Source organism: Copadichromis virginalis, linkage group LG13, assembly GCF_057382275.1.
Source record: "Copadichromis virginalis isolate Kocher_CV1m ecotype Utaka linkage group LG13, C_Virginalis_male_GT1.1, whole genome shotgun sequence".
In the NCBI taxonomy this organism is placed as follows: Eukaryota; Metazoa; Chordata; class Actinopteri; order Cichliformes; family Cichlidae; genus Copadichromis; species Copadichromis virginalis.
Window position 1 is genome coordinate 813,653 of NC_140630.1, and position 14,027 is coordinate 827,679.

Below are 14,027 nucleotides of genomic sequence, written 5' to 3' on the forward strand. Positions count from 1 at the left end.
TTAGGCATCATTCTTGATGTTCCTACTCTACTGACAGAGATTAATACTAACAAAGCTCAACTGTGGTCAAGTACGAACCTTGAACTGGGTCACCGCAAGATACGCCAGCTGAACGTACAGCTCAGGCTGGAACCAGTCTGAGCTGCCAGCTGTCCGGGACATCTGGCAGAGGCCCCGGTGCAGAAGATCTTTAATTAGGATCTTCAACAGAACCTCTACAGCATTGTGAGGGAGGCTGGGGACATTCTTAGTTCAAAGTGAGCTGGCTGAACAGACGTGTGTCTGCAAGAAGGTTGGTGCCAGTTGTAGTGGTATGGTGGACACCTGACACCTCAGGGAGGCGCTACAGGAGCCCTATTAGGCTTGGTTAGTCTGTGCCAGCCCCAGCGTTCCAAGAGGAGTGAAGTTCTTGAGGTAGCTGAAGCAAAACCTCAAAAGCCATCAGGCGACTCCAAGCAGGAAAGCGGTGTTCTACTCACGTGGTGTAGTGTGGGTGAGGTGCTACTGACTTCAACTAAGGATGTAGTCAGGTGATGTGGGGGATACTTTGAGGATGTCTTCAATCCCACCAACAGGCCTTCCTATACCAGAGTATAGAAACGTAGGAGATGACTCGCCCATCACCGTGAACGACATAATTAGGATGGTTAAAGAACGTTTTGTTTGTACCTCTGAAGGCCGTCCTGTAGCAAAGCCACGTGGCAACAGGCTTTCACCTCGGTGGCCTTAGGATGCCATCTCTGCTTTATGTGGATGTGGCTCTGATGGGTCATCAAGCGGTGGCCTCCAGCTCACACTGGAGTGGTTTGCTGCCATCATATTTACAAACTTAAGTGTCCATGCTGCCCACCCAGCAAGATGATGACAGAACCCCATTAGCCTTTCATGGCAGAAGGACAAAGACGCGTTTTCTTTAGCTCCCTCCTACATACTTGGTCAAAACTGGCCTGAGACACAGATCCAATTGACCATTACCCATGGTAAAATATATTCTAGTATAAAAGCATGACCCACACATACACAGAGAGAGAGAGCGAGAGCTGTGCAGGAAGTGGAAGCATCGTGGTGGAAGCAAAACAGCAAAAGTCAGAGGGAATTCATCCACACGTGAAGCGGAGTTTGGATCTTCTTTTGCTGCTGGTTCAGTGAATTTTGGTCAGAGAGACGAAACCTGCAGCATCAGAATCTGTGAGATGTCAAAGGTTGCAATACACTGATCACGTGTATCTTACCAGGCAGCCATGTGCTCACAGTTGGACTAATCACGGGCACGTTTTAGACGAGCGCTTTACACAGTGACTGTGAATGTTCCTTACATAGCGACAAACAATAATTTCATGACAAGCCAATGTCTGTATCCCATGTTTTTGCTTATCTGATTGGCTGAAGTCAGCCCATGGTAAAAAGGGACAAATGGTTAACCTAATCACCTGCCAAGTATTTTCTTCAAAGCAACTCAAAGTTTCAGCACTTCTCAGATAGTTCTGTGTAACAAAGTGAAGAAAGACGACATAAGAGACACTGTTATTTTAGAGACATGTCTACACCACGTTAAAGCTCGCCAACAGACCAAGTTACAGTTGGCCCCATCCATGCTGCTGATTATGCTTTCTTTGCTTCTTTGTTCTCTTGAGACCAAGCTCCACCATCATGTTGTTCAAGTTCCAGGATTTTAAATGAACTGCAGAGGACACCAGAAACTACAGGTTTATTTTATGGGCCTATATTACTGGAACATTCAGTGATGTATAAATTCAATGGTTTTGCACTAAAGTCAATGTCACACACTACCTTTAGACTGTGACAAAGGCATTGCCTTTCCCAAATATAAGCAGTATGTTGAAGACAAATGGAAACAAACCACACATCTCCTCCAGCAGGGCTACACACACTGTGAATGCAGCACCTGCACTATTTGAGAAACACACTTTTCCAAACAGTTACTTGAGATTATCATTTAGCTCTAAATTGCTGCCTCATCATAAGTGTGGACTGCTGCTGTTTGGTAATGTGTTTGATGAGACAAAAAAGATGGCAAAATTAGAGTATTTCAGAAGCAGGATTGTTCAATGTTTTTAGAAGATGGGTTTTATCACATGTTGCATCCTTTCTGCTTAGCTCTCAGATGGCCTGAGCACCATTAAGTCATTTCCTTCCAGTTTGCTGAGAGGCTTTTAGTCCATGCTTGCTTCTCTGACACTTGCATAAAGAGCAGGAAAGAAAAAAAACAGCTCTCTGGCCTCATGGCTCAGGGCTTCTGCAGCAGCCCAGCCAGACTCAACATCACACAGCTAAGTGGAAGCAGCACAAACCCTTTTAAAACCTCATGCTCTGCTCCTAATTAGGCCTGCAACTATTCATCGAGTCATTCCAATAATATGATTATAAATAAACTCGACGCAGGACGCCTTCATCAAAGCTCCTGATCAACAAACTCTGACCTGAAGAAAAGAAACTTTGTAGCTGCTCCATCCACCACTGTGTGTTTTACACAGAGAAAACCTGCAGTAACCAACAAGCTGTATTCAAATATGCAGATGAACTGTTAACCTAATGTGACACCACCTTTAAATTGTACAGCGTGCTGAAGGCTGACGGCAGCCGTCCCATTTTACATGGAAGCCATACCAGCAGGAAACAGGGCTGAGGCTAATGGGGGGCATGGTTGCACCAGACCATCAACGTTTAAACGCTTTTGTAACTTTTTTAAAAGTCAAATAATATAAAATATTGTAATAATTACATTACATTCATATTTGTAAACATAAAAATAAAAGCTTTTGAAAGCCATTAAAAATGTCCTTGGGCCAGGTACACTTTTTTTTTTTTTAAGGCGGGACACTGATTTATCATTAATATTAACTAATGCCTGCACCATCATAACGTCTGTTTCAGCAGCACAAAAACCTCCAGAAACAAAGCAAAGACATATTTTTTATGCCTTCATTTAGACTGCATATATATATCCTATATGGTCTTTGACTTATCTATCTATCTATCTATCTATCTATCTATCTATACACATACACACATTTATACACACACATACACATATGTATTACTTAGGGGTGCAACGATACACAAAATTCACGGTTCGGTTCGGTTCGATACTTTGGTGTCACGGTTCGATATTTTTTCGATACAAAAAAAATGTTCATGCATTTTTAATTTGTCATTTATTAAAATTATAAATATATATTTTAACTCAAAAGTACAGTTTTTAAATTTAACCCTAACCCTTGTGCGTGTTTTTTATTTTGACAGTGAATGCGCACCTGCGGACCACTTATGTGCAGCCCTGGTTATTTAGCTCGTCATATTGCAGCCACAGAAATAATTTTGTCCATGAAACCATAAAGCTGCACTTTCTTTTTGCCTTATAGTCTGATTTGTCATAACTTCTCCGTTTTGTGGTAAGCTTTTCTTTGGCTGTCACTTCTTCACCCTGACCTGTCTTATTTGGCTCAGCAGAACTGAAATGCTTTTACACGCGCACTCACATAAGCTCAGCGAGTCTCTGCGCGATCAACCTCTCACATGTTTAAGCTTGCTGCGGGAGATTTCACTTGTCATGTTTGCATAGTAAGCTAACGATTAATAAGACGATGTCAGAGGAATTGGTGCACAAATTATCATCACTCACAGATCAGTGCTGTCGCTCTCTATACACAGTTCGCACGATTGCAAAGTGAAAGCAAAAAAACAAGCGCAAATTCAAACGCGACTTCAATATGTCACATATTGACAGTGGCTCACCGATGCCAATGACATAATTACCCAGCTACATTTCCGAAAGAATGCAAAAGCATTGACATATATTTTTCCTTCCTACAATAGCCCGACGGGCAGGAAAGAGATTTTGGTAGCCCGACTGAAAAAAATCGCTAGCCCCAGGATGTCAGGCTAGCGATATTGCAAGCCCTGTATCTGATTGAGGAATCACTCATCTTTGGAAAAGAGAGTTTATTACAGAGAAATGGCTCTTTCCAAAATAAAAGCTATACTATCCGCTTCTTCTGGGCTATATTCTCAGCAGCATAAGGAGAATCATGTGCTAACAGCTGTCTAAATGACTCGGCTAAAGTTAGTAGCATGCTTGTTGTTTTTGTCTTTGCACTAGGATGATGTCGGAGTAAATGTGCAGTCATATTCGTTGTGTTCCCACTAGTGCTTTCAGGTTAATCTCGTTGAAATGACCTTAACGCCACAACACGGCAAATCTCCGTTAACGAGCTACCGCCGATCGCCCCGTGCATGGGGCTAGACGGCTAACACGTTAACGAGCTAACTGCGCTAACACACTAGTTCCCACCCATGTAATTGAGCATTGCATGGCACATCCAACATACTGTTTTACTTTAGTCCATGACTCGCTTACCTTCAGGGTCATACGTCACATGAAAACCAAAATAATTCCAAACGCCAGATCTGAATGAGGGTGGGGGAGGTGCCCTGCGCTCTTCCTTCTGTCTATGCTGTCTGTGTGGAGCACTCAGTGGATCTGCGCTCGACAGTGCAGCCTAGGCGGAGTAGTCGAACGCAGATTCACTGAGCGCTCCACACAGACAGCATCGTCAGAAGGAAAGTTGATAAAATAAATTACAAATGTTGTATTGTTCGATACATATGCGTACCGAACCGAAAGCACTGTATCGAACGGTTCAATATCGATACGAATATCGTTGCACCCCTAGTATTACTGAATATTTATTACTGCTCATTAATAAGAGACAAGTATTTCCTGTCCAATTACTCGATTACACTGTCAACCAGGCCTGGACTTAAAGCAAAGAACCCCGAGTAGTTTATTCCAAACCCTGATACGGATCAGCAGAAGACACTGGGCATATGATCAATAACTGACATTTTGCAGTCGTGACAACATGTTATAATAAGAGTTGGTTAGGTTGTCCTTATGAGGCATTTGTTCAGGATTCTGAGTTTTATGCACCCATTTGTACCTTTTGTGTGTCAAATTATAGAGGAAATGTCTACATTAATGTAAAGGAAATCCAGCATACTGAGGTCAAACCCATTGGTATTCTTTCAAATGATTTATTGTGCTGTAGATCAACTTTTCTCAGTTAATATTATTAAAATATCTGTATGAGCACATGTGCGTTAAATGTACTTTTGTTTGGGAAAACAGACTTTTTAAATATTAACGTATCAACTATTCATGTAAACGATGAATTAATTAATTTAAAACATTTACCAACCCCCAGACTTTAGTAGCTTTAATGTGTTCATAGAGATTTCTGCTCTCATTTAAATGTTCTTATATGTTCTTAGCGTTTTATGACAGTTGTTTTAGGAATCCTGTTTAATTCAACTATGTTGATGAATAGGGCTGGGCCATATTATACCGTTCACGGTAATACCGGTATAATGTTAGGCAACGATAGGAAAATGAAATATCGCGATAGAATGGGAGTAAAACGCGCATGCGCAGTGCCTTTGTTTTCATGCACATGGCCGATTGTTGAGTGAAACAGATGAACCAGAATTGGTTTGTAAAAATGGTGCAACTTCCGTGATGTGGAACTGGTTTGGTGTTTGTCCATCAGATACACAACAAAGCACATTTTTTTGCAGAACATGCAAGCGGCCGTCGTTATTGTCGGACTAAGATGCTCTTAAATCTGGGAGTAATCTGGGTCCTAAACTCCGTATGCTTCAGGTCAAACAACACTGCAGCATCACTGAGAGTTAAAAACTGTCTAAATTCTTTCATCTTTAATAAAACGATCAGCATTGCTGCTTTACCAGGTGTAACTATGAAGTTTAACTTCCAGGCATCCATGAAAACAAAAGTTATTACATTTAACGGAGTTAGAAGTTAGCAGGAAGCTAGCGGAAGTTAGCTCGCTCGTTTCGCTAGTTACCTAAGCATGATATTGCATGTTCTGACTGAGAGATTTCTGAAAAAAATCAAACGTACAGCTCTGCTATCACTTCCAACATAAATGAAGACAGGAAACTAAACAGCAGTGACGTTTGCAGGGTTACTGAAGTTGGGCTAGCTGGTATATAATGATGTGCTACGTGATCGCTAGCGACACAGCTATGTTAGCATAACATAAACAGTGAAGCTGGAGGACGAACACTAACACTTTTCCACTTATAAAAGTTAACGTGAAGGTTCTTCATGGTTAGAGACAAATGCAATCGCATGGCAGGATGCTGTAAACGGACCAAACTTCAGTCAGGAGAACAACTGAGATAATCCATCCACAATACGAGGTTAGTCATTAATATACTGCAACAACATGGGAATAGAGCAGCTGCCAGAGAATTCAACATTAATGAATCAATGGTACAGAAGTGGAGGAAGCAAGAAGAATGAGTTTAATAAAGTTTGATTTATCTGACTGCTTTGTTTCGCTTAATGTGCCTTATAATCCCGTGCACCTTATGGTCCGAAAAATGCGTACTGCACACTGCAGTTTAATGTTGCAAAGCACCTCTTTTTAACTTCAGTGGATATTATACATGGTTATGCTCAGGATATGTCAGCCCATTTCTACTGGAAATGCCTTTTGGTTAAACTTTCAGCAAGGAATTTGCATTTGCACTGTTATATTTTTATTAAGCTTTAATGTACATAAAAACAGCTGCTTGTTTAAGTGAAAATAAATGGAAGGTTGTCTTTTTGCGCTAGTAATGTTGTGGAGTTGTGTTTTGTCTCGCATCAATTATATTGTCAGTTATATCGTTATCGCAAATTTTCAAATATATATCGTGATAAATATTTTTGGCCATATCGCCCTGCTCTATTGATGAAGATGACAAAAAGCAGCATTTCAGATGTTTCACAACAGCTGCTGTGTGATTGGTTAGCAACACTTTAAGTTCACAACTTGGTTTACAAATCAATCATTGTAATATTGGATTTGTCCTCTTTAGCTTCTGATGAAGTAACGACATCAACCTGCATGTGCACCGTCAGAGAGGTGAGGGGCTGAGGTGCAGCTACTGTCCCTGTGTTTCCTCCACAGCCAGCTGGGTGGATGGTGACTGCAGGGGAAATTCCGCAAAGAGAAGAACACTGTCCAACTTTTTATAACTGTAAATGGGCCGACACCAGAATCCTGACTTTAGCAAAAATGAATTACCAACAAATGGACTGACAGTTCAATTGTTTCCATTTTCTTTCGGGGAGTTTAAGAACTTAAAACAACTAAATATTAGGGGTGCAACGATATTCGTATCGATATTGAACCGTTCGATACAGTGCTTTCGGTTCGGTACGCATATGTATCGAACAATACAACATTTGTAATTTATTTTATCAATTTTCCTTCTGACGATGCTGTCTGTGTGGAGCGCTCAGTGGATCTGTGTTCGACTACTCCGCCTAGGCTGCACTGTCGAGCGCAGATCCACTGAGTGCTCCACACAGACAGCATAGACAGAAGGAAGAGCGCAGGGCACCTCCCCCACCCTCATTCAGATCTGGCGTTTGGAATTATTTTGGTTTTCATGTGACGTATGACCCTGAAGGTAAGCGAGTCATGGACTAAAGTAAAGTATGTTGGATGTGCCATGCAATGCTCAATTACATTGGTGTGAACTAGTGTGTTAGCGCAGTTAGCTCGTTAACGTGTTGGCCGTCTAGCCCCATGCACGGAGCGATCGGCGGTAGCTCGTTAACGGAGATTTGCCGTGTTGTGGTGTTAAGGTCATTTCAACGAGATTAACCTGAAAGCACTAGTGGGAACACAACGAATATGACTGCACATTTACGCCGACATCATCCTAGTGCAAAGACAAAAACAACAAGCATGCTACTAACTTTAGCCGAGTCATTTAGACAGCTGTTAGCACATGATTCTCCTTATGCTGCTGAGAATATAGCCCAGAAGAAGCGGATAGTATAGCTTTTATTTTGGAAAGAGCCATTTCTCTGTAATAAACTGTCTTTTCCAAAGATGAGTGATTCCTCAATCAGATACAGGGCTCGCAATATCGCTAGCCCGACGTCCCGGAGCTAGCGATTTTTTTCAGTCGGGCTACCAAAATCTATCTCTGCCCTGCCCGTCGGGCTATTGTAGGAAAAATATATGTCAATGCTTTTGCATTCTTTCAGAAATGTAGCTGGGTAATTATGTCATTGGCATCGGTGAGCCACTGTCAATATGTGACATATTGAAGTCGCGTTTGAATTTGCGCTTGTTTTTTTGCTTTCACTTTGCAATCGTGCGAACTGTGTATAGAGAGCGACAGCACTGATCTGTGAGTGATGATAATTTGTGCACCAATTCCTCTGACATCGTCTTATTAATCGTTAGCTTACTATGCAAACATGACAAGTGAAATCTCCCGCAGCTTAAACATGTGAGAGGTTGATCGCGCAGAGAATCGCTGAGCTTATGTGAGTGAGTGTGTAAAAGCATTTCAGTTCTGCTGAGCCAAATAAGACAGGTCAGGGTGAAGAAGTGACAGCCAAAGAAAAGCTTACCACAAAACGGAGAAGTTATGACAAATCAGACTATAAGGCAAAAAGAAAGTGCAGCTTTATGGTTTCATGGACAAAAGAATTTCTGTGGCTGCAATATGACGAGCTAAATAACCAGGGCTGCACATAAGTGGTCCGCAGGTGCGCATTCACTGTCAAAATAAAAAACACGCACAAGGGTTAGGGTTAAATTTAAAAACTGTACTTTTGAGTTAAAATATATATTTATAATTTTAATAAATGACAAATTAAAAATGCATGAACATTTTTTTGTATCGAAAAAATATCGAACCGTGACACCAAAGTATCGAACCGAACCGTGAATTTTGTGTATCGTCACACCCCTACTAAATATGTAACAGATGTGCTGCTGATAAAAATATCACCTTTAGTTACAACCATATAAGAGCAAATAACTATAGACAGTAAAGATGGGAATCACCAGACACCCAATAATAATTTTTTTTATCATATTTCACTCACAATATGAAATTATTGTCACATTTTTTGATATGCTGTAACAATTGGTGTGTTTTTTTGCTGACATTCAGATTGTCAAACATGGCGAGACGGTGACTAAAACCTGCCACAGACTGAGTCTGCTATCAGTCATCAATCACATGAGGTAAAGCTGGCAATTACCTGCAGTCTGTTTCCAGTAATACAGTAATGATCTGTGATAAACCTGTGAAAATTACAAATGTGTTGCTGTTTGCAGAGATAGAAATTCACAGAAAACAGAAATGATCATTTAACTATTACATCTGCACAACCAGCTGACAGCCAGCTGAGCTTCAGACTAATGGGAACAGTGTGTGCATGTCAACAGTGACTGCAGTCAGTCCAAGCCAGACTGAATCTCTTTGCATTTGCTTTCCTGTCTGTAATATTCTCACAGTATTTTAACTGAATGAAAACATATCAATATTAGGTGCCCCTGTGTAGATACCGTATCACCACGCCTATCCCTAATAGACAGATGACACATGAGAGTCTATGTTTTAGAAGATCTCTGTAAATCTTCACATTTTTACAGTTTCGTGTCAAACATTTTACAAAGCGATGTCGAAATTCTTGTCACGAGAGCATGAACGTCAGCTTCCCTAACCACGGGCTGCCTCACTCATGTGATCCGATCACATGACAGATCCTCCATCTGGCCCATACGACCAACAGGCTGTGTAATATAGTTCTGCCTGTAAAACACTGCAAAGACGCAAATATGACATTTTAAATTCGTGACCAGTTGAGTGTACCACATATCCCCGCACGCTGAGTATATCTCATCAATAGTTCCAGACATTGGTGAAAGGCAGCATGCTAGCGTGGCTACACTGCTGTTTGACAGAAATGACATATTCTTAAACGCAGCATGTACAGCAGCAGTACGGTTCAATTGCCGAATTACTCGCATTTAATTATTAATATTTATAAAATAAAAGCTGGTTTGTTTAACACCCTGTGTACAGCAGCACAGGTGGATAGTTAGCTAACGCTAATGCCCTCTAATGCTGCGTCCCGGTTCAATGGGATATCCAAGACTTAAGCACAATCTTACATCTTTATATTTTCACACTGCACATTAACCTATTGCACGAGTCCGTAAACATACTGTCCCTTGTGCCATTTTAAATGCTACATTTATACATTGAGTCAAAGTTATCCCGTTTCCTACCGTAACTACACCACCGAACGCAACAACAACCTTGTTAGCTGGTAGCTTGCATTAGCAACGTACTTAGCCTGGGCTGAGAGATGTAGTTCCTGGTCACAGCCTGGGTATGTGTCCTCGAAGCCGCTGCCAGGCCGTTCACATCCATCGCCCTGTTTGCCACCAGTGTTGCCATTGTCGGATAAGGTACAGAAACCTGAGAAATCTGACGCTGGTTGACGTGCTTTGCTAAGAGCTACTGAATGACAGCAGAGCGCGAGTCATGTGACACACAGGAAACGGATGTTTGGTAAAGGACAGGGACTCAAAGCAGTGAGAAGTAGCTGCTTCTGACAGAAACGTAATGAGTGTACAGTAAGTAGCAAACGATTATGAATGAAAAGCTAACAGCAAGGCTGTTTAACGTGAACTGAAGAGGATTTTCTTTGTAGCTGTGGGATTCCACAGTGAGATATTTGGATTTGTTAAGTATTTAAGATTAAATTTAGATCATTTCATTACAGATCGTGAAGGTAATATATTTTACAACCTACAACAAATCCAATACCTAAATTAATTAATGCAGAAGAAACGCATTATGAAAAAGTTAAAAATGAACTGGGATAAAATGTGATTTTAGTTATTATTTATAAAAACATGCTCACTGTGAAGGAATGAAGAAATCACTGCCTGCATCGTAAAACTGACCTCACAGCTGCAACTGAATATGAAACACATTTTAATAAATGATTGAAAAAGGGAAAAAGCTCAAGTTTATCATATTATCCATATCTGCCAGCAGCCTCTCTTATCACACTACTCTTCCTCAGTCTGCATTTCTTAACCTCTGCAGTTTTACTGTCATGCTATTATATTTTTCAGATTAGTTCTACAAACTCTGGACTCTACTAGGTTTATTTATGGTTCCCCAACTACTCTGCACAGCCAGAAACCTGCCTGGTTCTTCAAAATCCTGCTCCTCACATACAAGGTCTTAAATAACCAGGCCCCATCTTATCTTAATGACCTTGTAGTACCATATCACCCTATTAGAGCAGCAGGGAGTGATCTCGTTTTTATATACATATGTTCTTTTAACCACCATTTGTCTTTGACATCTTATTTTTCTAATGAAGTGGTTTGTTTCCTTGAAAGTAAAACTCACATTAAAAGGATGCATTAATAGGAACTGACAAGTAGAGTGGTGAAGCATATGATCCTTGTTGTTGTCCAACCCAGATGTAGGTTTAAAACCAAAGTAATCCCAAATGTGCAGCGTGTCCTGGGAAGTTGATCTGGTGATGAGCAAAGATCGCGTTTGGCCAAAACACTCTATATTCAGCGCGATTCTTACACCCACTAAAAACAGAGTGTTGGCTTGATACGAAAAGCCTCTGCAAGCTTTTAATGATTTGTTTTTTCATTTAGAAAAAGACAAACAGAGCGAGACGATCTTTGGTGCTGTTAGCTGCAGTGGGGTCTGGTTCTCCTGTTCTTCTGTTTTTTAACCTACTTTTTTATTTCACCTCAGTGTCACAGTTGTCCCTCCAGCACTGACACTGTTCATGAGATATTTAAAATGTGATTGAGATGAAAAGTGGCTCGCAGCTTAAAGAACAGCTGTGTCTAATGTGCTCTTCATGTGTTTCATCTCCCTACCTCTCTCTTATACACACTCACGTCCACAAACACATATTCGGCAGCACAATGTCCTGCTGAGTGTACTGTTGAGTGAAAGCTAAAATGACATGATTGCACACATTTTCTCTTTAAAATTTTTTTGCTTTGCTGTGTTCTCATTTTGGAAGCTCTGATCCATTCTCATTTTTCCCTGCGTGTCCTGTCCAGTAGCTGTAACCGAAGGTGGGTTTTTTAACCATGGCCCTTTCACAATCAACACACCGGCAGTTGCACAGAGCATACACATACACACAGCTCTCTCACAGTAGAAAAGCACTACAGATTGAAGTGGTAAGTACTGCCATGGTGAGGCTGACAGCAGCCCCTAGAGAGCTCATCAAAATGTTTCAGGCCGCATGCAAAAAATAGCAAATTAATGCAAGTGAAGGGCTTCTGCCTACAGGAGCATTGCCCTCATTTTAGAAATACCATTTTTCCCCCCTGAGTCTTTTATGATGAGTTCAGAGTGTTATGATTTCCCTCAAACTCCTCAGATCTACCCATCTAGGAAAATAGGTGTCAAAATACTCATGCAATTATTTTGCATGTTGATGTTGTTGAAGGGCTCAAACAGTGTCCTGAATTGTAAACTGCATTGTAACAAACTACTGCAAATAATGTGGTAAACTATGTTACCGTGGTATCTAATAATGTTACTGTTATTGTTTTTTAACAAACGGACAAATGATCACTAACATTTGTTTCCAGTGTTCTAATGCAGTCTTGTCAGCCTCGCATGCTGTGACTGGAGAATACAATTAACCAAAATTCACTCTGTCACTTTATGTTATGCATTGTCACGCTGTGCGATGTTATGTTGTTCCACATCTGTCATTATCTTAGAGTTTACTAAGGTAGGACAGCTCTGGAGGTAGAGCAGGCGTCTCAACTGAAAGGTTGCCAGTTCAATCCCTGCCACTAACCCCAAATACCTTCAGATGTATCCCTTGGAGCAGTAGTGTGTGGTAATGTGCAGAGATGATAGACTGATCATACACACCTCAAGTAGGAAATATAATGTTACCATAGTTATGATTTAAATAAAACATCATAAAAACACCCCGCTGCATTATTGGTAAACTGTGCATAGCATCATAAGTAAAACGAATTACTTCATCTCTCTGTGTTAAATGTATTAATAGTAATACTGTTTAACATATGTTCATTTTTTAGCTCATTTTAAAAACATATATATTGTCCAGTGTCCAGGATCATATTCTATGAATCATGTCTGTAGTTGCTGACCTGTGAGGAGCACAAATCCATGAACACAATCTGTTGTTCAGGAGTGATGGTGCTGGTTCAACTAATAATATTCACATATTCACATAAATGATCATTTGAAAGTGCTATATACATCTCAAAACTGGCTTATCCGGTCTTTAATTCTGACGTCACTAGCCGTGTCTGGGCCTAAACTCCGCTGCAGGTCCATATATCAAACGATCACTATGGCATTACTGAGAGTTGAAAAACTGTCTAAATTCTTTCATCTTTAATAAAATGATCAGCGTTCTGCTCTACCAGGTGTAACAATTGAGTTTAACATCCAGGCATCCATGAAAACGGAATTTATGACATTTAACGGAGTTAGAAGTTAGCAGGGAGTTAGCTCGCTAGCTTCTATCTAAATACAATATAGCATGTCCTGACTGCCGGGTTTTGGAAACAAATTAAAACGTACAGCTCTGTTATCACTTCCAGCATAAATGAAGACAGAAAACTAAACAGCAGTGACGTTTGTAGGGTTACTGAAGTTGGGCTAGCTGGTATATAATGATGTGCTACGTGACCGTTAGCGACACAGCTATGTTAGCATAATATAAACAAGCTAACTTTTTTTCCACTCGATAAAAGTTAACGTGAGTGTTCTCGGTGGTCAGGAACAAATGTAATCGCATGGCAGGATGCTGTAAAAGGACCAAACTTCAGCCAGGAGAACAACTGAGATAATCCATCCACAATACGAGGTTAGTCATTCATATACTGCTGCATGGGCTGGGCTGTAGCTACATCCTAAGGTTTTAAAAACTGAGCTTAAATAAATGATTAGTGGTAATAAAAGCCGAGGGAGGTCAACAGTGATCACTGACTGTTTTAGGAGCTTTTTGAGATCAAATAGAAGAAAATACAAAACATTAAACATGTTAACAACACAAAAGCCATATTAAACGCAGACTACTTTAGGCCCGGAAGTAGGATTTGTCACGTCATCACTTAATGACCGGATTGTGTGTG

General features: G+C 40.7%; 1 protein-coding gene across 1 annotated transcript in view; it reads right to left on the reverse strand.

The window, feature by feature from the left end:
* The window catches only part of atp6v1ba (ATPase, H+ transporting, lysosomal, V1 subunit B, member a), a 43,016-nt gene extending 32,601 nt beyond the window's left edge, over positions 1 to 10,415 (reverse strand). Inside the window, exon 1 of the mRNA XM_085476784.1 lies at positions 10,197 to 10,415. Coding sequence (XP_085332910.1) covers positions 10,197 to 10,305 — 109 coding nt within the window. The 5' untranslated portion in view covers positions 10,306 to 10,415. The remainder of the gene's footprint in view (positions 1 to 10,196) is intronic.
* Between the last annotated feature and the right edge of the window lie 3,612 nt (positions 10,416 to 14,027).